Genomic DNA, 23746 nt, shown 5'->3' on the forward strand with positions numbered 1-23746 from the left:
GGCAAATGAATACAGCCAAATATTCAGTGGTCATGAAATAAGTTGGATGGCAATCCACTGCACCTTGTGAGTTCCAGAGTCAACTCTCTCATGGAAAACTAATAAGGATGTATCAAACCTTAAAAAATTTCTTTCTCTGTAGACAAAGAATGATTCTTGAACAAATACATGAGAACATGTATTGGGAGAAAACAATTTTTAATTTGTGAAAAGGCTGTTGCAGTATAAGATTTATGTCTTCAAGCATTACTGTTCTAATAAAACACTGTTGATGCTGTGAATGCAACGATCTTTAAGATCATGTCTGAAGAAATCCCTCCAATCACACTCTTAAAAGACTGGGATCAAAGACATAATTCTCTCCCATAAAATGTGTAAGAAATAGGAAAATTGATAAATACGTTGTCACAGAGAAGATCCTGCCTCATATGTAAGACCCTGTGCTTTTCCATTCAAATTGCTCTTGCTGTTCTGTGGTCTTAGCTGAGTGTCTTCCAGGTGTTTTGTAGCTGAGCATTTTTTTGAAGGCTGCTTCCTCCTTTTTCTCTTCCAATTACCTTGCTTTTAACGGTCTTTTTTACACTCTTCTTTTTAACCCTTTCCCTTCCCCTGGCTGCTTTCTTCTGAATGTTCAAGGAGTGTTTTCATCACAAGCTCCAGTAGCAGTGGCACCATGGACTCTAAGAAAGCCTGGGCAACTCCAGTTGACTGCTTAGTTATTTGTCACATGTTTCTGCACGGCATTGCCTCATACTCTGGATTTTGGGATAGTCACACAGTAACCATTGCCCTGTCTTTGTCACTATGGGTGTGTTTTGCCATGCAGAAATTCTTCAAGCATGTATAAGCACAGTTTTTGTTGTAGCACTGTGGTAGGTTGATGCTGGCTGGATGCCAGACACTTACCAAAGCCAGTGTCTCACTCCCCTCTGCAGCTGGGCAGGGGGGAGAAAATGCAATGAATTCATGGGCTGGGATAAGGCCAGGGAGAGATCGCTCACCAAATACAGCCACGGGCAAAACAGACTCCAATTTGGGATATTAATTAAATTTATTACTAACCGAACCCAAGCAGGTAAGAAGTAAAATGAAAAGTAAGATAAACCTTAAAAACACCTTCCCCCCACACTTCTCTCCTTCCCAGCTCTACCTCCCCCCCTCAGTGGCATAAGGAGACAGGGAATGGGGGTTTACAGTCAGTTCATCACACGTTATTCCTGATGCTGATCAGTCCTTCTCCTGCTCCAGTATGGGGTCACTTCCACAGGAAACAGTTCTCTGCAAACTGCTGGAATGTAGGTCATCTTTTCACAGTGTGCAATCCTTCAGGCACAGCCTACTCAAGTGTGGGCCCCCCACAGGGTCACTATGAAACCTGCTCCAGTGTGGGCTCTTCTCTGCACAGGTCCCTGGCAGGAACCTATTCCAGCATGGGCTTCCCATGGGTTCACAGCCAAGTCTTGGGCATCCACCTGTTCTGGTGCTGGTCTCTTCCATGGGCTGCAGGTGGATCTCAGCATCCCCGTGGACCTTCATGGGCTGCAGGAAGACAGCCTGCTTCAGCATGGTTCTCACCATGGGCTGCAGAGGAATCTCAGACTTGGAGCACCTCCTTGCCTTCCTTTTCCACTGACCTTGGTGTTAACAGGGTGTTCCTCTCCCATATTCTCACTCTGCTCTTCTCTGGCTACAATTTCTGCTGTATAATAACCTTTAATTCTGTCTTCTTAAATATTTTATCACAGAGGTGTTGCCAGCATTTCTGATTGGCCCAGCCTTGGCCAGCAGCACATCCATCTCGGAGCTGCCTTGGACATTGGCTCTGCTGGAGATGGAGGAATCCTCCAGCAGCTTCTCACAGAAGCCACCCCTGTAGTCCCACTGCTACCAAAACCTGGCCATGCAAACCAAATACAAGCACACACAAAAGACAGATGGTAATTAAGGAGCTTCTAGGCTAAGTATTTGTGTTCTCAGAATCCATAATAAAAGACCTGAGGAGTAGCTTCTGCAGAATCAAGCCATCTAGCAATTGCTGGAAGAGATCCTCATTAATGCTGAATTGTCATTCCTTGATTTCTTGTTTATACCTTTACAATTCTATATCTTTCAAGGGAGTGATTTTCTCTTAAAATACCTAAACTTGCCTGAACCATGCAACCTGTGACTGCTTTCTTGTCTTGTGTGACTCAACTCTTCAGCTTTTCTTATGACTTTGTTATGAGTGATGGCCTAACCTTTGGGAGGGGGAAGAAGATGATAAGTCGCTACCCAGCAGTAGTCAAGCAGACCCCATTGTTTGGTGTCCACTCTGCATTTCAAATGTAATGTAATTTCCATTGCTAATCAAGACCTTCCAGATAATTAGAACTAGTAACTCCAGAAGCTCTTTACCAGGCAGAATAGTGAATGCCTTTCAGCTGGGCATACCAGTTGTCATGCATGACTGTGCTAGTGTTCAGCGTTCTCAGAACCACATAACATCTACCAATACAAAGGCATGCACTGTTCTGAATCCCTGGATCAAAATAAAATAAAATGACATACATCTTGCTTGTTTCAAAATACTTATACACATTCCATCACCTTTCCTTTTGCTTTGGAGTCTTGCCAGACCAATAAATGTTTCTTTAGAGGTGAAGTTAGAGTAACAGACGTCCTTTTAAATCTTTGCCTTGTGCAAAGGGTTCTTGAAAGAGACTAAAATGCTTATCAGGTCACTGCCAGTTAAAACTGGTCTCATGCATGAGGTGGTAGAGAAAACAACATACAGACCACACATCACAAAGGCTCCTTGTTATCGTGAAGCTGTTGATAAGAACTTCTGTAATGGAGGGACAGTGCAACCAATCACCCTGCAGACAGACAAGTGATCCTGTCTACCTCAGGCAAATACTGGGACTGGTAGACCTTTATGAACCAGAGTTCACAAAAGGTCCACTCTCCAGTGGGCAGCAGTGGATAACAGAGCTGACATCTGTCATGTCTAGAAAAATCCTGTAAACAGATCAAGTCCTACCAAAAAAAAAGAAAAAAAAAGGCCTGCAAAATTAGGAGTTTCCTCAGGCTGAATGTTAGGACTCTGTGAATCTCCTGATAGAGAGCTAAAAATGCTGAAGATGTCAGTGCACATCCTTTAGATATGATATTGGCTAAGATATTGATAGTCCCTCATCCAATGGGGGACACTGAGGCCTTCGTGTCTTCTGTGCTTCTTCCATTTCTAAAAAAGGGATGAATACCATCAAAACTTCCAACAAGCACCTAAAATGTAAAATCCTGATGAAGATTCAATGGCCCTATATGATGGAGAGCTTTGCAAGCAAAAAAGACTCAATGATACATGATTTCATCATACCAGAATATTTTCACAGCCAAAAATCTGTAGACAGGAAGATTGAAATATTGAAAAATATTGAAATATTGAAAAAACAGGTAAATTCCCTGTTCTGTACTACTGCCAAAAGAGGAAGGTTATCTGGCTCTGAAGGACACATTAAGGTTTCCAGTATTAAGCAAACAAGAGCACCCTGAAGAAGAATGGAAAGATTATATATATATAGTCTCTTCAGAGATTGCAGCGCTCAAAATACTTGTATACCATATAACATGTAATTAGCAATGAATAGGCAATACCCTTGTTAACAAAATTTCCATTGCTTTACAGTCATTTAGCATGAGACCAGAGTTTTCCTTTTTTACTAGAGCATTGCACTGAGGGTGTTGCCCATGTTAGTGAAAAGGGAATGTCTTCAGCTATTGACTTTTTCTTCTTCCTTACTGTTTCAAAAAAGAACATAAAAAATATAGTTTTTTTTTAATTCTACCACTAAAGTTGGAGCAGGGATGAGAGCTCCCATAAAAGGCCAGAGCCGGCAAGCTATTGGAAATATTACAGAGCCACAGAGCACAAATTGTTACTCAGCTCAGAACTAAAGGCTTGCATAGGCATGCCGTGCTTTATTGTTGGCAAAATCAGTGAAGAGAATTGCAGAAGCCTCATATAAAACACTGCAAAGCTAAAGCCTGAGCAGGCACAGGTTGCAGCAGAGGAGGTTTCAATTGGCTATTAGGAAAATTTCTTCACAGCAGGAATTGTCAAGCATTGGAACAGGCTGCTCAAGGAAATGGTTGAATCACCAGCCCTGGAGGCATTTTTAAGTCATGAGGATGTGGCACTCAGAGACGTGGTTGAGTGGACTGGGCACTGTTAGATTAACAGCAGGGCTCAATGAAATTAGCAGCTCTTTCCAACCTGAATGAATCTACTTGACGCACTCAAGAAATACTCCAAAAAAAGAACTACCATGTTCTTGTTGGTGATGAGTTTCTGACAACAAAAAATGAAAAAAACAACTTCTGCCAGAGAAAAGAAGCTACAGACTTCCAGCATCAACTGTTATTTTTTATACCTAAATAATAATAATAAAGCAGATGCAAGAGTGGTCATGTAAAGGAAATACTTATGTGATATGAAGATAGCAAAAGGTTGGTTCATGAGATTAATGCTAAAAGGATACTACATGAATCATTGTCAAAGCAGCTTGGCCCTATGCTCCTAAGAATTTTTAAATAGCAATCTATTTTTAAAAAGGTTAAAGCAATTTTTATTCCTCTAAAACTTACATGAAGATGTTTCTGCATTTTATTTTTCCTCTACACAATGCATGTACAATAGCAAGGAGAGGCAGGGAGTTAGTACCTGCTGCTAAAATGATTATGTAGTTTGTCAAGGAAAGTCAGATGATTGGGATTTTATGTCATATTTCTACACTTGCAGTAAGGATCAGTCTTTTATACAAACAGGAATAAGAAATTTTATTGAGTGTAAGAATACAAAAATTGGCACATTAAACTGTACAAAAGGTATACTAGCACTAAATGAGGCAACTGGATCCATACAAGAGCCAACATTTACAAATTACTCATACTACTGAAATGTACAGGTGGTGTGGTACTTTCTCATTAAGACTTTATATTCCAATGAAGAAACAAAACCAAAAGCAGTAATTATGTTCTAGTGCCTACTGCCTAAATTTAGAAGCCATATTCCAGAACACAAATCAAAAACAACTGCCTGACTTTCAATATCACAGAGAAAACATGTTAAACGAGGATTAAAAAATTCCCTCAATTTTTAAATTATGAAGACATAGTACCAAGTAAACATTGCCTGATGTTGATCTGGTGGATTATAACACACAGCCCTACAGTATTTTACAGAACCTGGATCCAAATTTGAGGTAGTTCTAAAGGCAGTTTAGGTTAACTGACAGACCAATAACAAAAACACATTGTCAATGATACTAACGTTAATTTTTAGAAATTATTTGGACTACTTTAATTTCAGAATATTACATTGGCCAGTGCATTAAGCAAAGGCATCATGATTTTGATTTTGACCCATGTTCATTAGGGTTAATATAAAGCCCTTGGAAATGCCATTTATTTTGCTCTCATTTAATGAACTGACTGCTGCACATGGCAAGGAACCTACAGATGCTAAAAACACAAGGTCAGTTATAGAAGCAGAGATAAACAGGTATGGGGGAGTCAAGAGAGAGCATCGCCCCTAAATAAGCACATAGTTTAAAGGAATGTGGCTCTCATCAAAAGCTCAGTTTTGCTCCATTAGATTGCTACCTTGCTTTAGATAACAAAAATCTTAAAAGAGATCACAAAAGGAAAAAACATCTAAAGAGAAGGAACAGGGATGTAGTAAAGACTAGTTTGTTACAGAAAACAAAACGGAAGTCTGTAAAGATAAGAGAAAAGAGGACAACAAAAGAAAGCATAAAAACTTCCCAGCTATCAGAAGACTTTTCTAGCTGTCAAATTAGAATTCTGGAGTATAAAAAAGGAACAAAAAATTAGAAGCTTAAATAATGTCATCAATATTATATCTGAAACAAAATACTCTTACCAGGGCCAGAAGATTCACACATTATGTTAAGAACAACTGAGTTTTAAAGTCATTCTGCAAAAATAGCCTAGAATTAGACAATTCAATCTGTGTTTAGATAGTCTAACTCAAGTTTTGTTATATATCCTAGGGATCCGTGTTGCATTCAAATATTGTAGAATTAAGGAGCAGCTTTCTTTATTTAACAGCTGCTAAATGCCTTTAAATAACTGCAAAATTGTTTTTATCTTTGTATATTTAAATGTCTGATCTATAAAAACAACACTCAAATACTTCAATGCTTTTAATAGGAAATACCATCATAAACTATCCAAGATATGAATGCTGGGTTTTATTTATTTTTTAACACAAAATTATACACAGAATAGATAAAAACGTACTACTTTCACATACCATTGATCCACTTTCTTTAAAGTATTTGGACCAGAGCTGCCCATACACTAATTTTACTGTTACTTTCCTGAGGAAACATCAAAATCTGTCCAACCGGCCTAACAAGAAGAATACAGATATTTTAGACCATTTTGATGTATCTAACATGCACCAGACCTACAAGTGATTAGATATACAGCTAGAATTCATATGATGTCCTATTTAGAGCTTTCTCTGGTATATATATTCAAGAAGTTCAGTGAAGTTTCATCTGGGAGTATGAGCAGCTAAAGACAAAGCTTGGTTTTCAAACTACTGTGTTTCTTTTTCTAGATTATTTACAAGGCTACTATACAAGGACTAATCTTATCAAGAGAGGTTTTGATTTTTTACTCATGGAAGAGGTGTCTCTGTGCAGTTTCATAGGTAACTGAACAAGCAGGAGACAGACACTGACATTTAGTCTTGCTAGTAAAATAAGGCTTGGGGAAGGATGTGAACTGTCTGTGATGCGTGTGCCCTAAACACATAGATATGCTATTGAAAGTACAAAGTCTGAGCAAAGCATTTAAGAAAATGCAAATATATTGTTTAATTCTTAAATGTATTTGTGTCAACAAAACAAAATTTCTTTCTTCCACTTAAATCAGTTTCAGTGCTAAACACTGAAAGGTAAGTACCCATCCCTTTAGAAGGCCCCATATGAGAGCTTCAGAAATGCAACATTTTTATCTTCATCTTTCTAGTGATTAGACACTTTCAGCCTTCTTTTTATAACTGTCTAGGATGCTGGTCAAGTTTGACAATTGATCTTCAGGCATGAATTCTTCATCGTCTCTGTATATTCTCTCCTTCTGTTCATCAAGGTATTTCTAGAAAAGAGGTACAGAAAGCTTTATTAGCTCTGTCACAGTCTGTATTTTCCTGATTCTGCTAAAGCATTTTAAGCAGTCATTGCATAGGTTAACTGATTTCAGTTAAACACTTTCCTGAAAGACATCTATCAGAAGCAGGTTTAACCTGACAGGATATTACTGCTGAAACTTAACAATCAATTCTGATTATTTACACCAAAGATTTTGTCAGAAAATTTAACTAGAATCTACAGACTTAGTAGCAGCTAAATAACTGATACTTCCTTAGAAAGAGTAAGATCTAATTTCCAAGTGCTTAACTGCAAAATGTCTCTAGAGAGATTTAATTCTGAATATCAAATTTTAGCTTACCACTATAGATTCTATATGAGTAGCAACTGTTTCTATAAGACGACTCAAGTTAGCATCAATTTTTCTCTTCTTTTCTGTTGTTGTTAGCAAAACGACTTGATATCTAAAAGGTAAAGATACTCAGAAGATCGTGTCCATAATTAGAGAATTCCTGACATTTAAAACAATCACTTCAAGTCTGATTTATCATCACGTTTAGCCATACTTTTTTTTCCATTAGTATTAATTTGAACCAAGTTACAATATATTAATACTCAAAGAAAAACCCTTATGCGGAAAACAGGAGTTCTGATACAGCAGACAAATATTTTAGCAAAATACTGTTGAGGAGAAACATCTTTCAGTTGTTAACTTGTGAAATTAACACACTGAGATGGATACCTGCTGAAACAACTTTATGTTACATTCAAGAAAATATCTTTATCCTTAAAAACCAAAATAAACAAGGCAGACATGGAAGTTAGGAGCCTTACTGTCTTTGGTGATCATGCAATTCATTTGTAGCTTCACTGAGCCCATCATAGACACCACTCTCAAGTAACTGTTTATGCTTTTTTAACGATTCCAGTTCATTTGCACATTTCTTGTCTTCTTCTTCTATCTCCTGTTGTCATAAGGAAGGAGAAGAAAAAAAAAAAATGGCCTCTCTCAGGTATAATTTGGTTCCTTTTTTCTTTCTACTACCTGATTGTATCCTAATACTTGAATTCAAAATTCACTCAAATAGTTCCAAGTTCAGAGCTGAAAAAAACCCCAAGGATATCCCTCCCAAACCTGAAGTTTCAGCTGTTTTCTGTATCATCCCCATCCCAGAATAAGCCTAACCATCTCTTTATTCCTTTAACCACATTTAAAGGCCTGTGTTGCAGCTACTTTCCCTTCAGAGTTAAAGCTCAAAAAGTGTTGTTTAGATAGTCTAAATAGCTTAGAAATGGCACATTATGAACAACTGTTTCTAGGTTAAAAATACAACCACATTTGAGTAAGAAAATAGCTTTTCTTTTTTGTCTGAAAGAGTACAATTCCAAATCATCTCTTCTAGAATGACACTGTTGATGCTATACAGTCCACAAAACCAAACAAAATTGACGTCAACTCAACATGCAATTTTGATAGATTACTGAAACATCATCCTTCAAAAATAATTTTAATACTTAAGACTTACAAACAGCATTTTAAAAATTAGAAGAGGAATTACATGACTAAGTGTCTGGTGGCAAGTGTGTATTTTATGAGCTTAACTTTAGAGAAAAGTATATGCAAAAGCACAGATCAAAAGCTAAATGTCCTGTGGTTTTGAAAAATAGAAACTAAATTAATTGCCTTTATATACCTATATATACACCTGCCTCAGCTGGTATTAGCAGTGAAATAGCCCTGTTTCATGGCTATAGCACAGGAGTTTGGATTTACAGGAGCATATGTGGTAAACATTGGCGTAGTTCAAAGAACATTTTTCTGCAGGGCACCACAGTCCCACTAAAGCAGTGTTGTCAGAGAAGTTGGGAGGTACCAAAATAGCCACTCAGTTAACAGAGAGGGTGGCTATGTTTTGTTGCTGAACTGCAAGTGGGGAAAAGAATAGGGACTGCTCCTGTGCTGGCAAAGGAAGCTAAAGGAAGTAACAGTTTGAGATCATTAAAACAATTTAACATGCTTTTGGTCAATGTTTTCCTTAGTTTTTACAGAAGCTGATTAAACATGTTTACTGAAAACTGTAAATGTATTTATTATATACAAATTGATTAGACAAGACAGGTTCTGTTAATCCTAAAATTTCCTTCAAGCACATGCCCGGAGACATCCTGAGGTCAGATGATTGTTGCTGCTTTTATTACTGGATGCAGGAATTTATGATTTACAGGATCTGCTACAGTATGATGCCAGATTCTCTTACAAGAAAGTGAAAATTGATTCAGTTAAGGTGGCAGTCAAATCACTTTTCTGAAAAGAATGAAAAAATCCTCTAAGAGGGAAGGAAGAAGGCAGAGGCAGAAGCCCAAACAAAAATGCAACCCAAAAATTTATCGATAAATACAAAAATTAAGGATAAGGGTATCGTTAAGGATAAGTTGTCATCAAGGTGTAAGAAGTTCTACCTTAAGCTTCTGCTGGTAAAGATCATCCAGCTTTTCAGCTTCTTCTGTCAGCATTTTCACACTGCGTTTCTTGTCCTCTAGCATTACATTCACCTAGGATGAAAACATAAACAAGGAAGTATGGTTCAAAAAGAATTCCAACATATAAATCCATGCCATCACAAACCACACCTGGTTAAACAGGTTAAACAATTAAACTAGGCTAGGCTGAGATGGCATTATCTTTCTTCATAGCAGCCTATGTTATGCTTTGTTTTGGATCAGGGGCTAAAACAGTGTTGGTAACACACCAAAGTTTTGGCTACTGCTGAATAGTGCTAACACAGCATTCCAAGGCTTTCTATGCTTCCCAGGGCCCCTCACTGAGTAGGGTAGGGATAGGCAAGAGACTGGGAAGGTGCATAGTGAGGCCAGCTGGCCAAGAGGACATTCCATACCACATAACACCATGCTCAGGTAGAAGGCAGAAGAACGAGGAAATAAAATTCTCCTTCTTTCAATCTGTCCCAAATCCAATCTGTCCCAAATCCAATAGTACTAAAAATCTTCCTGATGACAATTTGTCGGTGATAGTAAGCCACACAATCAACTGGAATGGGTAACTTAGTAGAAACAAATACTTGCAATGGTTGTGGTCAAGTATATGTAAGCTGCATAAACTTTAATTCAGGGAATACACGATATTTCAACCAACAAAGACCTCAGTTCTTAGAAAAACTTTTAGGTTCCATTACAATAAAAGCAGTTTTCTCACAGTTTCTCCCCCTCTACTTGTCCTCAGAAAAACCCCAAGTAATTCAAGAAACCAACCCAACACATCACACTTTAACTATGCAAAAAGGTGAATGAAAGAGGCAGATAAGGTTTTAAGGTTGGTATCTTAGTGTTAATCTTCATTAACTAACTCACCTGTTCCAAAGTATCTTCCAGAGTAATTTTCCGTTGAGTGGCTTTACTAATTTCTTCCTCAGTCTCGTTGATGATCTCCATGAGGGGAACCTGTTATACGTATACAAGAAGATCGAACAAATGCAATTTTCTAATTTGAACCAAGATGCACCCCAATACATCTTTGCCTTTTATTTTTTTTAGGCTCCTGTACTTTCCAATACCAAATCTCTTTCACATACTACAATGTCATTATGGTGACTCATCAAACAAGCTTTTCAATGACATTTCATTGTGAGATTGAGAGACCTTCCCAGCATTCCTAAAGAAACACATTTTTTTTGTGAGTCGTATCTAAGGCCTTCAGTGTTGATTCTACTTACCTTGATCTGAGTTCTGTATTTGACTAGGCAATTTGGTCCTGAATCAGGATTGAACTGAATCTTAAAGTCGTGGCCTTTGGAATTCTCAGCACTTACGGGAATTAATTTCAGCTTTCGAGCCAGTTTATGATACTCTGCCAGTTGCATTTCAATCTGCTCAGAGGAGAAAAGGGCACAAATCATAGAAGAGATACAAGTGAAAAGCTGAGCAAGAAGTATTAATATAGTACTTTAAACAAGTTCCTGAGTTGCTCTCTGTAGCCATAATTCCTTGCTACCCCACAGTATTCAAGAGCTGTATGCAATGCCAGTACAGCAGTTTGCTGCATTAGGTACTGGTTTATGATTCTTTCAGAGTTTGCACACTGAGGTTTCTTAGTGTCTATGGCTGAGAACACTGAATGGTTTCACCTGTGGTTTTCTATATTCATCTGCCATAATTTTTCCTGCCTCAAGTTTTTGAGAATTAGCTGATAGGGAACTAAAAACGTGCTGGAAAATACTACTAAATAAATGATCAGTTATAAGGTCAATATGCCTTCTCTCATTAGTTTTGACAGGAAATGCTACACAGCCACACATCCTAACAACAAACTAACTTGAGCATGCCTTTAAACAAAGCTTATTAAATGCTTTAACTTCTAATTAATGAGTGCTATTAAATGCAAACGTTAAAGAACCCAGGGTTTTTTTTTTCCGGTTTTATATGCTTCATACTTGCACCTGAGGATTTAAGTTGATAAAAGTGCTTGATAAAGGGTGATCCTACCAAACATTTTTGAAATTTTTTATTTAGTTCTCCAATTGGCAAAGCAGAAAGCTTTTAAATCCCATCACTTACAGGACTATATCTTTTCATTCTGTTTGAAGGGATTGAACTTGGCCCTTGAAAGATGTTACAACTGCTACACAAAGAACTAATCAGGCCTAAATGCATGCAAAGCTATTGATTCAAATTCACTAGTTTTGCCTTACTTCCTTGCTCTGAAATATTAACATTAGCCTGCAATTTCTTGTGTTACCAAAGCAATGGCATGCTAATGTTATCAAAGCTCTTAATGCTACAGCAGTGCCAGCTGACCATGCTTCATATTCTAGACACATCTCTTACGATGCAGGAAAAAAGTACATTTTCATTAAGTGCAAAACAGAAAAAGGGAAAAAAGCGCAACATTTTTCAGAGGTACTGTAAACAGAGGCCATTCTTGTCAGTTTTGCTTGGTTAGATACACGTATGGTGGTGTTAGGTTATTTAGGAAAGAAATTATCAAGACTCCAATTTTAAGCTTGCATGATGAAAACTGGCAGCCACCTCTGAGTGTTGTGGGGTTTTCACATACCGCGTCTCTATTCCTAGCATATTTTATCTCTTCATTCCACATCTGATCTCGTTCTGCTTGCAGCTCCTTATTCAGCTTGTTAATGGTTTGCTGCAGCTCATTTCTCTTGTGATTTATTCTCTCAATGTCTGCAGCTGAGTACTTCTGGTTATCTAAGATGTGCTGGAGCCGGGCATTCTCCTGCTTCATGGCTTCTACTTCTGCTCCTAAGTACATAAAACATTTGTGAAATGGACATAAAATACCAGCCTATATACATAAACCTCACCTCTGTATTGTATGAGTAAATGACAGTTATTACATAACATTACCATTTCATTACTCCAGTGTACAGAGAGTATTAGACAAAAAATAATTTTATTAGCAATCCATTCTGGAAAGTTTATTTGTAGCATCATGCTACTCCAAGTACCTTGCTCTGCTCTCAAGCTAAGAACTCCAATTATTTGAAGACTACTTCTAGCTTCACTGTCCTGACTGTGATCAAGTCCTCCTTACCTGCTGTCTCAACTTCATCATTAACACTTTTCAGGTTTTGATCAAGGATGGATATATGAGATTTCATATTAGCCAAATAAGCCTGGTATTTCTGGACGTCTGCTTGAAGGGACGATTTCACATTTCGTAGCGTTACTCTACGATCCTAGGAAATGGGTGAAAAGAACAACCACTCTTAGATAAATATAAAATAATGATTTCACTTTCCAGATAAGACAGTAGAGTAATTGATCAATATCAATAGCACAAATATAAAACTAAAGAACTTTAATAATTTTTTATCCCTGTGACAGCTAAGTCCAGTCAAGACACCTTTAAAATAACAGCAAAGAAGGCTGAAAAGATTCTTGCATTTCAGCATTATGTCTCTCATTTGCATCAGACAGTGCTTTAGACAATTCGTACTACAGGTAGTCCACAACTTAACTCTAATAATACATGGAGGGCAGATGAAACAGGGGCATGGAAAGCCAGGAATAAGCTCAGCAGATTTTGCACAGTTGGCACCAATTTCAATTTCCCACCTGCACAGCCACTAACCCATTTTTAAACTCAGGATTTATTAAAAGCAGAATCCAGCTTTTCAAGCAAAGTATTTTCCATACAATATATTTGTTACCACTGAATCCCATGCCTCATATTTGAATACCAACACACTTGAAAAAAATAAGGTTGAAATTTATATTAAAAAATTTGGTTCAAGTATTTTATTGATATTTCAGTCAATATAAGACCTTATTACCTGTAAATACCTGCACATTATCAAATAGTTACTGAAGATTCCACAGAAAAAAGCCTTGTTCTCTAATAGTATAGAGTCTGTAAAAGTCTGGCCTAATTAAAATCTCAAAGCACTGAAATTTTTTCCTTTGTTATGTATCATAAGTATCTTCATTCAGAAATTGTCGATATTATAAAATTCAACTCCACCATAAAAACAGACACAATTTACTAACCGGCTCACTTTCCTTTTCTTTTTCTAGTCTTGCAATCTCTTCTTGAAGTCTTTTGTTCTCAGCTTCTAAACTTTCCATCTGGAATGGATCTATATTAAATAAATCCTCTGTGGGAGAGCAGAAGAGAGAGTGGAGTTACAAATTTATCTCAATATCACCACCTATTTTGAGTATCTGAACTTGAGCTTCAGCACAGTAAATACCCATTATCTGGATAATTATTTTACACTAAAAAAATAACTAAAAACAACCAAGAAACTTACCAGAAAAACCTTTCATTAAAATGTAACCAGGCAAAAACCCCAGAACAAACAAGAAGAAAAATGGGTTTCTCAGTCTTTATGTCAGAAAGAGTTCTCATGTCAAAGTCACTCTCAAGAGGTAAGGGTTTCCAAACTCTCATACAGCCCACACCACAGGAGAGTATACAAGTCAGGACTACCTTGTGAAGCTAGAACAAATCAAACTTACTTAACAACCTCTTTCTTATCCATATACTTCCTTGCTTCTTGAGTCATCTTTTCCCTAACTTAATTTGGCTCTGCCAAAAAATGGGATGATTATTTTTTCCCAATATCCAGTAACAGTGTGGTATCTTGTTTCCTCTCCAACTGATGGCTCCATTTTGCAAAGGGCTCTAGGTCTGGCTTTTCATAGGAGAGCAAAGAAAGTAAGAAATGTTTTTCTTCCTTTTCTCACATTGTGTTTGTATTTCTGCAGGTGGTGAAATGAGTGAGTCAAAAAACCCTAATAATTTTCTACCTCCCTGAAGACAAACACAGGTGCATGCTGAATCACACACAGAATCCTCACAATAGAGTTTGGAACTCTTGCAGACTGCTTTCAGATCTTTCAAAAGCTGAACTTTCTTGTCAGCTGTGCATCCTCTGAAAATAATTTTCTTTTTTTTTAATTGTTAACTTTTCCAGACAGAAACAAGAGCCATCTGCATAGATGGAGTTCACATCTGAAGAATCATATACTGGTTTTCTGTGACAAAGACATTAAAAAAATCAGGTGACACAGCTACAGCTGATAGCAGATCATGATCTATCCATCCGTACTGCTAAAAATACACATAAAGAGAGCATTAAGTTGAAGTAACTGAAACATACTTAGGTATTTCAGACTCCCTTAGATCACTTTCACTCGTAAACTGAACAAACTGATGCTAGGAGAAAAGAAACCGGTAACACAATTGAATACTTAAAATTTGAAAACTTACTTAATTTTGACTGGACTTCAGCATCCAACTCTTCAAAGGTATCTCTCCCTTTCATGAAAAGATCATAGCACTTCACACAGTAGTCCATGAAAAGCTGAAAACAATTTAAAAATCTTTCATTTCAACAATTCCAAGACCTGTAAAATGTCTGGATAGGCTAAAGCTACTCAATCAGTTGAATTAAACAGACATCAAAAATATCTTTAATGCTTCGATTGTACTTTTGTAAAATTAAACTTTTTTCCTCCCTTTGAACATAGAATGTCAACAGATTATATATTCAGGCAGAAGGAGACAACTATAATTCACACTAAGAAAGGTCTGGAAATACTGTATTTTTAACAATTATATTTAACAAAGATTGTAGGTAGAATATTTAAGAATTGTTCATCTTGATGCATATGATTCTCTCAGGCTAGTTTATGGAAACTGCAGGTCTGTTTAACAGACCTTTTCTATAAATATGACCATTAAAATTCAGATCTGTAGATCTCAAAGTACTCTTATCTAGAATTAAAGAAAGGTTACCCAAAAAGAATTTGCTAGACACTAAGTCACAGATGCTTCAGAAGCATTTACACCAGCATTGTGAATTTTGTATCTATATATATATGCATAAGTGCCAATGTAGAAGAACGCATTTAGTTTAAAAGCATTGTTACTTGCCAACCATCATGTTGTAACCTTAGTCCAAAATTATGATTTTACTTGATTTTTTGCAATTTCTAATTAAGTGTTTTAGCTTATAATGCAACCCTCTCCAAACACCTGCTGTGATTTAACACCGAGTTAAATCTGAGTAGTACTAATAATCCATAATAAATTAAAAAGAAAGCAAACTGTTGGATTAAGAGCTCGAATTATACTGCCACCCTATTTTGTGGCTCAGAAATAAAACTTTACAACCAATTTTTACATAGTAAACTGAGTAGATATTGGCACAAGTCACTATATTTAGAATGAAGTCACGGTCTTTACACTGCACTGCAGTTAACCTCAGAAGTCTTGAGTGCTAAAGGAAAATACATCAGAAACTCTACTAAAACAATAAACAGCATAATGATGCCCTTTCTCTACAAAGGAGAACAGTATATACTTGTAGAATAAGGTGAATATAAAATAAAGAGAATATTTTGTTTAATACCCAGTCTACACCAATAGACTGATCATGATACCTGCTCAGGAAATAGTTGATCAGGTTTTTTATACAATACTACTCTACCTCCTAGAAAGCATTGTGAATATAAAAGGGAACAGAATCTATAAATACATGACCCAGCAATCTAAACTGTAATTAAATTGTGTTGTTACAGCACACTGCAAAATCCAGTTGAGCAATTCTGATTCTAATTTCCTTTTTATTATACCTTATTATGTACAATTCCATCATCTGTCTCTCCTCCCCAGCTCTGTCTGTCATCGAACGATGGTGCATTTTCCCTGATCGCATTGTACAGCTGAAAAGCAGAGGTGCACACAACAAAGAGCAAATATGAAGACATCCATTAGTTTCCATGCTAGTTTTCGTGAAAAGAAGCAGAGAACCACTGGATTAGGATTTCAGCAAGCAGGTTGGAATGAACCTGTGTTGAGTTGACTAAACACACAGGTAAAGAGGCGTGAACTAGACAGTCAACACTGCCAAATTGTCTTGTGTCTTTTGAGCAAAAAAGGACAGGGTTTTCCTGGGCGCTCAATTCAGCAGTGGTCAACTTCTGTCACAGATGCCAAATTTTGCTCAGTCCTGAGTTGGCAGCAACAACAGTTAGGACTACTAAAAAACCCAAACCAACCAAACAAAACCAAAATTAAGTAAAAAACACCCCACTCTAACTGAAAACTTGCCACTCTGTATCAGAATCACAGGACATTTGAACAATTTCAATTGAAAATTCCATCCTTAGATTTCAAATTTAGGAGAGAATGGCAGATGTCACAACATTTGCGCTGGAGATACACGTTCCATTCAGTGATTATACTCGATTAACTTCTCACGTTTATTGTATGTACAGATCAGCATTTTGCCACCTCCTCTTATACATTAATTTATCCAGTGCATACATGTAAAGAAAAAAACCTATCATAATATAACATGAAAAGCTCACTTTAAAAGTTACTAAAACATTAGGCCAAGGGTCAGCTCCCAGATGACTGCTAAGAACATATATGTTAAACAAAGAGATTTGTAGAAAATATGTACTAAATCTGTATTGAAACTAACATTCCAGCCTGGAAAGTGAAAATATTTATCTTAAGACAAACATTACCTTGACACAATCAATTAACCAAAACAAAGCTGCCACAATCTGAGGCCAGGTGTGTGGTGCTCCCACAGTGTACATGGAGCTTTTTGACAGAGCAAAGGGGTACCTGTACAGCCAAAGAAGATACATTTTTAATAGCTGTGGAAGACAGTGATGAAAACAAACCAGCACATTTTGAAAATACAGCAGCACATTTTTATATGTAGATGAACGCACAGAAGGAAGAGCAAACTCAATTCTACTATACTTCAAAGGAAATTAGTTGAGTTCTTACAGCACAATTTTATTCAATTATCATGGGTTTCTCATTTTGCAACTCATAGAATATCAAGGCTTAAAAGGGACCTGTAAGGATCTACAAATCCAACTCCCTGCTCCTCATAGGACTGCCTACAACTAAACCATATGATCAAGAGTGTCATCCAGACGCTCCTTGAACTCCCAAAACTTCAAGTGACTTGTCAGAATTAGTAATTTTATCCAGAATTACACCCTTGGTGCAGCAGAGTGTAATCCTTTTCAACATTTTAAGCTATATCAGCAGTTTCAAATGTTATAGATTAAAACAAAACTTTATTAAAATGCTGAGAAGTGTACAAAAAAGATTTGCACCTACATTTAAGGAGCCCTGGCACTCTGACACCATCATGGGTATACATTCCCTTTTTTTTTTTTTTTTAATGAGACTGAAAGTTCACAGTTATCAAGAGGCAGAGGATTTTCTTTCCAAGACAGTGTTGGGGCATTAATGATTTCAAACACTGAACAAATTCAGCAACAAACCACTCAGCTACTTAGTGTTTGTCGCCCCTCAACAGTAATTTTGTTATTTCCACATTCTGCTTTGAAAGCAGAATGAGAAAAATTGCAGGAAAACATATTTTAAACTAAATTAAATTTGTTTAAACTAAAATTAAATTGTCTTGATCCAAAATTCTGGAAATTTTAGTTCTTAGATTCTAACAAAATGAACAGAAAGGTCTGTAAAAGAAAATTGTGCCTTGTCCTCCAAAGTTCTATACAAATAATCAATTAAATTTTACATGACAATGCAAGATTCCCAGAGCTTATAGTTCTGTAAATTCAAATATAAAATGTATAGCAGATGCTGAAAATCAGAGAGTAAACCTAGAGTTAAATTAAACAAAAGTGAAACAAAGCAATCACAACATTTTACTTTTAGAGTCTCATCTGAATAAATAAACCTATCCATTCCCCCCAACTATCAATGCAGAATTCTTAGCTTTTAAATTTCTAGCCATAGCATATCTATTCAGCCCAGGAAACTAACAATAATCATTTTACCCAAGGTCTTTAAAAATTTTGGGAATTTCCTCTTCAAATTTTGAGTCAGGCAGTTCATAAGAAGGGCAGAGGAATTTGTAGATAAAGGTGAAGATCTTTAAAAAGTCCTGAACTGATGGAGATTGTAGTGATTTCACGGAAACATTGTGGGCATAAGCATTCTCAACAAGGAACTGTGCAAAAGAAACACGGAATACCAGTCACTAAATAAAATTTATAGTTGAAACCAAGGGAAATAACCATTTTGACTAGCACATTTTACACCTCATAACATACATGCAGAACAAGTTAATATGTTACCTCACAAAGCTTTTTGATACATTGTTGGATGAATGTCTTGTCATGAAGGGGCCTGGGATCCTTTATCTTTTCTGTCCCAAACACACCGTACTGGCTGCTGCGTGACCCTCCAGCCCCACTCACTCTAGGGACAGACAATAAATACAGGCCTTGTGACAATACATAGAAAGAAGAACTCTCCTCATGTTTAAGTCACAACAACTGCTAGCTTTGTTTTCTTTGCATTTGTTATAAAAAGTGATACTTGAAGTTTTCTCTTTGTTTAAGGTCATTGGAAAAACATCATCAACCTGGAAGTCACAATGCCATAAGTACAACAAAGATTACTGCATCCTAGATGAATACTTTCTTCATTTTATTGAAAGAAATAAACTTTTAGAGAGCAGAAAAATACCCCAAAGATGAAAAAAAATAAAGTTGGTGACTGTAAATAAACTCTAAAACTATTTAAGGAATATTTAAAAGGAATAACCTCTGCAACAATGGGGTACTACCAAGAAGATACCCATAACACAGAAAGTCATGAGCTAAGTAGAAAGATTATAGAGTTTTGGAAAGTTTGTATCAGAGAGAGGAAACTAATGCAGAGTATACTTCCAATGTCATTCTTCTTAAACAAGAAAATGTATTGAGATACTCTTAAGGTCTGCAGTGCACATCATTCCCAAAAGAAAAAAAAAATAAAGCTCCCAAAGCAATTCCTACTCCACAGCATTATTGTTTAGTGATCAAGGACTGGAGGAAGGCAGACCTGAAGGTCAGCTTGCCTCAGATCCATTATTCTCTATAGTGAAAATCTGTCAAGAAAGAAAATTACCAAAATTAGAGGATCATTTTTGTTTTAATGTACAGTGCAGACAACAAAAGCTATCCATACCTGTTCCCAAAACAGCTGACTTTTCTTTCTGAAGCTCCAGATGTAGGTTTGTTCATGCTCAGCTTCCCAAAGGTGCTTCTGTCCTTCCTGAGGAGCACAAAAAGTTTCAAGTGACTACTTCTACCAATTCATACAAGAGCTATAGTAAGTAGCTCTTATAGTACTTGTATTATAGTACAAGACTGTAAATAAAATCTACAATATTTAAGGAATATTTAAAAGGAATAGACATAGGAATAGACCCCTGCATAGACCATACATAGCTCATACAAGAGTGATACAAACACTCATATATTCCTAAGCACCTTCATCCCCCAACATCTTAGAAAGGTTAACTGATGCATCCAGCTATCTCCTCAGAAACACGTAACAAAGTGTTACATTTGAAACATGACACAAGTACATGTGTCATGTTTCATACAGAAAGGAAGTATTTTTGCAAAACTGGAGCACATGTGCAAACACCCTTGGCTGTAGGGAGCCTTCTTCTCACTGTCTTATTTTTTTCCCCTCAGTTGCTACTCACACTCAAACACACTATAATAAATCTCTTCAGAATTAGTTTTATATACTTATTTTTAGCAACATCACTAGCCAGACTTACATCTGAGGTGTCTGAAGACCCATCTTGTTGGTGTCCTGCACTCTCAGTGCCATCATAGATTGTCGACTGCTGCTTCCAGCAATACTTGAGCTTCGCCTCATTGTGACTGCTGTAAACCACAATCCCTCAGTATTCCAGCAGTATCAGAAAATCCAGGACCTAAGGGTATTTTCTTTTCTAAATGCCACAATGATTTTCCAAAGACTCAGAATAAACAAGTAGACCTGTACATTGGACCAAAAAAAAAAAAAAAAAAAGAAGAAAGAAAAAAAATTGTGTTAGAATCCTCAAATATATAAGAGCAGCCACAGCCCTTTAAATCAACCATTTTATTGATAAAAAGTGTTAGTGTTTCTTCCAAACCTACTGTTTTGTCTTTCTTTACATTTGGTCATTTCAGACCTACAGGTCCCAAAAGCAAAAGAGCTTGAGAAATTTTTCATTTCAGTCCACTGGGAAAAAGGCCACACTACCACGAGTACACCAGTACTGCTTACAGCGCTTCTGCTGTACATCAGCTCCTGAGCTTCTTGTCCTGAGCCCGCCCATTCCTCTGCAACTGATCTCCCAGTATTACAGCACAATAACTGGAAAACCTATTCTGAGATAATATTATGGCTCTCTTCAGAATATGCATGCAGCATATAAATCAAACTGGAATATTAAGACCATTATCCCCTGTGGCATTAAGGGGGAATTTGAAGTAAACAGAACTCACAAAACATTAAGTCACAAAAATTGCCTGCTTCTGCCCTCTAAAGACGTTCTACTTTATTTGTGAGATGGGCTTAAATGACTGAATTATAACTAATAAAAACTCCCTCTATTACAGATGTTACCAAAACACATTATTAATATAAACTGTTGCTTCATTTTGCTTCCAGTTCCACTGCTCACAAACCACAACAGAAGTTTAGCTCAAGCTCAATTCATAGGGCAGCATTTTTCACTGTGTCTGGGGAAGTAATCTGCATTATTCCATTACTTTAACTGGGACCAACCACAAAGAGAATGAATTTTCACAATCATAGCAAGCAATTAGCTTCTAGAATAACAGAATCAATTAGGTTGGAAAAGACCTGCAAGATCATCAAGTCCAACTTATGACCAAACACCACCTTGTAAGCTAGACCATGGCACTAAGTGATACATCCAGCCTTTTCTTATACAGCTCCAGGGACACTGACTACACCACTACGCTGGGCATGTGTGGTGGTTGTTTGAGCAAGCTTAACACACTCATTCACGACAGCAGTCCATTCCAGTGTGTAATCGCCTTTTCTGTGGAGGAATTCCTCCAACTGTCCCACCAAAGCCTGGTGCAGTTTGACACCGTGTCCTCTCGCTTATTGCCTGGGAGAAGAGGCCGACCCCCACCTGGCTACAGCCTGCTTTCAGGTGGTTCCAGAGTGATAAGGCTCCCCAGAGCCTCCTTTTCTCCAGGCTAAACACCCTCAGCTCCCACAGCCGCTCCTTAGGAGACTTGTGCTCCAGATCCTTCCCCAGCTCCGTTGCCCTTCTCTGGACACGCTCCAGCCCCTCAATGAATTGCGGGCCCAGACGTGGCCGCAGCGCTGGAGATGCGGCCTCACCAGTGCCGCGTACAGGGCTCTGTCACTGCCCTGGTGCTGCTGGCCACACAGCTGCTGACAAAAGGCAGGACTCTGAAAGAGCAGAGATTTAAGAGCAGATTGCCAGAGCCAACATGCCAGCAAGAAAAAAACCAAGAAAGCGTAGAGCGCGGCAAAGCCGGGCCCAGCTCCACCCGCTCGCCCTGAGAGCGCGTCTAAACCGCACCGAAGGCGACCGAGGGGACTCAGCGGCGAGCCCGCAGCCCGGGACTCACCGCCGCCGCACGGACACTTGTCCTAGGGGGGTGAGGGGGTGAAGGAGTGAGGGTGCTGCCACTGCCACTGCCCCCCGCTCCCCGCCCTGCCGTTACCGCCAGCGCCGCCGCCTCCTCGCAATTTCAAATCCGCCCGCCCGGACGTGGCCCAGGCGTCACACGGAACTGCGTCACGGCGGGGCCGCGAGCCGGGCAGCGCCGCGGGCGGGGACCAGGGGCGGGGGAAACGGAGCGGAGGAGGAGCGGGGGAAACCGAGAGGAGGAGGCTCCACCCCCGGAAAGGCTCGGGGAAGGGCCATGGCTGGACGGCGACCTGGATGTGCCCACGGTGAGTGTCTGCCAGGCGCTGCCGGCCACGGCGAGCCCCGGGTTTTTTTCAAGCCGCCGAGAGTTTTCCTAGGGAAGAGCCCGAGCTCTCGGTCCCTGTGTGCCCGCGGGGATGGGAGTCGGCACCCGGCCTCAGCAGCGCTGGGGCCGCGGCTGCCCCTGCCCTTGTGCCTGTGTTACTGCTCCCGGGTGCTGTCATAGTGATCTATGTCTCTATATGTATATATATGTATATTTGTGTGTGTGTAGATACGGTGTATGCACGTATATATAACTATAGTGTGTATATGTGCATATATGTGTGTGCTTATGTGTGTGAAAAATGCATATTTTATGATTGGCTTTTCGCAAATATTAAAATGAGTATTATATGTGTTATGTTAGAAAGTGATACTGTATTAATTTGCTTAAGTAGTGTGTTAAATGTAGTTTTAGGTTATAACAAAATGTTAAAATAGAAACTATGCTATGTAAGATTTTTTTTAAAGAAAGGACTTGCAGCGAGATAGCAGCCACAGGACACCTAAATCTTTCAGAGAAAGTTTCTCCTGATAAGAGAGCAATAAATTCTCTAACTTCTTCCCTCCTCACTCAGCCATGAAGATGCCAGTTAGGGTTGAGAGGAAGAAGTTGACGATGACCAGACAGAATCCTGTGTTTGAATGGAATTTATTCGTCATGTATGAGGTGTATGAATATGCAACAGGTTATTGTTTTTAGGAGTTAATCCTTCATTAATGGCTGTCCTTTTTCGGGCTTATGCTGCCCAGAAAGAGGTACCTGGACATCCGTAACTCTTTGTTTCTATTGTCTCATATTGTCCTAATCTAAATTGTCCAAATAATTATTACTCTAATTATATTGCTATTTTTATAACCATTTTTATTACTATTAAACTTTTAAAATTTTAAAAGCAAGTGATTGGCATTTTTCACATGTGTGAATATATATATAGCATATGTGTGTATATATAGCATGTGCATATAAATAGTATATATGTAGTCTACATAGCGTGTGTGTAACATATATAGTAAAGACATGTAGTGTAAATGCATGTATATGTGGTGTATATGCAGTGTGTAGATATACACACATACCATATAGTGTTAGACTTAATTGGTGGGTCATAGGGCTGTTTTCTGACTTGTTAAAAAGAGTAAGTGCATACCGTATAAAAGTATAAAAAAGTTGTGTAAAATTTAGCTGCTATAAAAATAGTAGTGGTATAGGGATGAACATAATGGGGAAAGCAGATGAAGTCAGGAGTTTCAACAGTGTGCCCTGTGTGGGCATGGAAATGTCTGTCAGAAGGT

At 38.0% G+C, this 23746-nt stretch overlaps 2 protein-coding genes across 18 annotated transcripts in view; one reads left to right on the forward strand and one right to left on the reverse strand.

The window, feature by feature from the left end:
- Nucleotides 1–4792: 4792 nt before the first annotated feature.
- On the reverse strand, nt 4793–22342 carry LOC141728106 (kinetochore protein NDC80 homolog). 4 transcript variants are annotated; one of them, XM_074534450.1, is made up of 17 exons: nt 22203–22342; nt 20261–20484; nt 19657–19743; nt 18780–18903; nt 18480–18652; nt 17178–17280; nt 16278–16367; nt 14911–15004; nt 13686–13792; nt 12730–12874; nt 12232–12437; nt 10892–11044; nt 10530–10619; nt 9621–9713; nt 7995–8125; nt 7522–7624; nt 4793–7167 (listed from the first exon to the last, which is right to left on the reverse strand). In XM_074534450.1, exons 2-17 carry the CDS (start codon nt 20359–20361, stop codon nt 7045–7047), a joined length of 1923 nt encoding a protein of 640 aa, XP_074390551.1. In that variant the 5' UTR covers nt 20362–20484; nt 22203–22342; the 3' UTR covers nt 4793–7044. The 4 variants fall into 4 exon arrangements, with proteins under 4 accessions (XP_074390551.1, XP_074390549.1, XP_074390552.1 ...); XM_074534448.1 differs by having other exon boundaries at nt 22107–22326; XM_074534451.1 differs by lacking the exon at nt 22203–22342 and adding an exon at nt 21638–21978.
- The window catches only part of LOC141728107 (N(6)-adenine-specific methyltransferase METTL4-like), a 52643-nt gene continuing 51193 nt past the window's right edge, over nt 22297–23746 (forward strand). For all 14 annotated transcript variants that reach the window (XR_012578799.1, XR_012578798.1, XR_012578796.1 and 11 more), the window contains exon 1: nt 22297–22434. The gene's annotated coding sequence lies outside the window, so the exon portion shown is untranslated. The remainder of the gene's footprint in view (nt 22435–23746) is intronic.

The sequence above is a fragment of the Zonotrichia albicollis genome, unplaced genomic scaffold (genome assembly GCF_047830755.1).
Source record: "Zonotrichia albicollis isolate bZonAlb1 unplaced genomic scaffold, bZonAlb1.hap1 Scaffold_90, whole genome shotgun sequence".
In the NCBI taxonomy this organism is placed as follows: domain Eukaryota; kingdom Metazoa; phylum Chordata; class Aves; order Passeriformes; family Passerellidae; genus Zonotrichia; species Zonotrichia albicollis.

What these genes read in the sequence shown, in the direction of transcription:
- LOC141728106 (XM_074534450.1), bottom strand. Translation starts at nt 20,361, where the DNA reads ATGAGGCGAAGCTCAAGTATTGCTGGAAGCAGCAGTCGACAATCTATG. An exon ending in ATGGAATTGTACATAATAAG is followed by an intron (nt 15,005 to 16,277) that starts GTATAATAAAAA and finishes AATTGTTTTCAG; the next exon opens with CTTTTCATGGACTACTGTGT. An exon ending in AAGAAAAGGAAAGTGAGCCG is followed by an intron (nt 12,875 to 13,685) that starts GTTAGTAAATTG and finishes CCCATTTCCTAG; the next exon opens with GATCGTAGAGTAACGCTACG.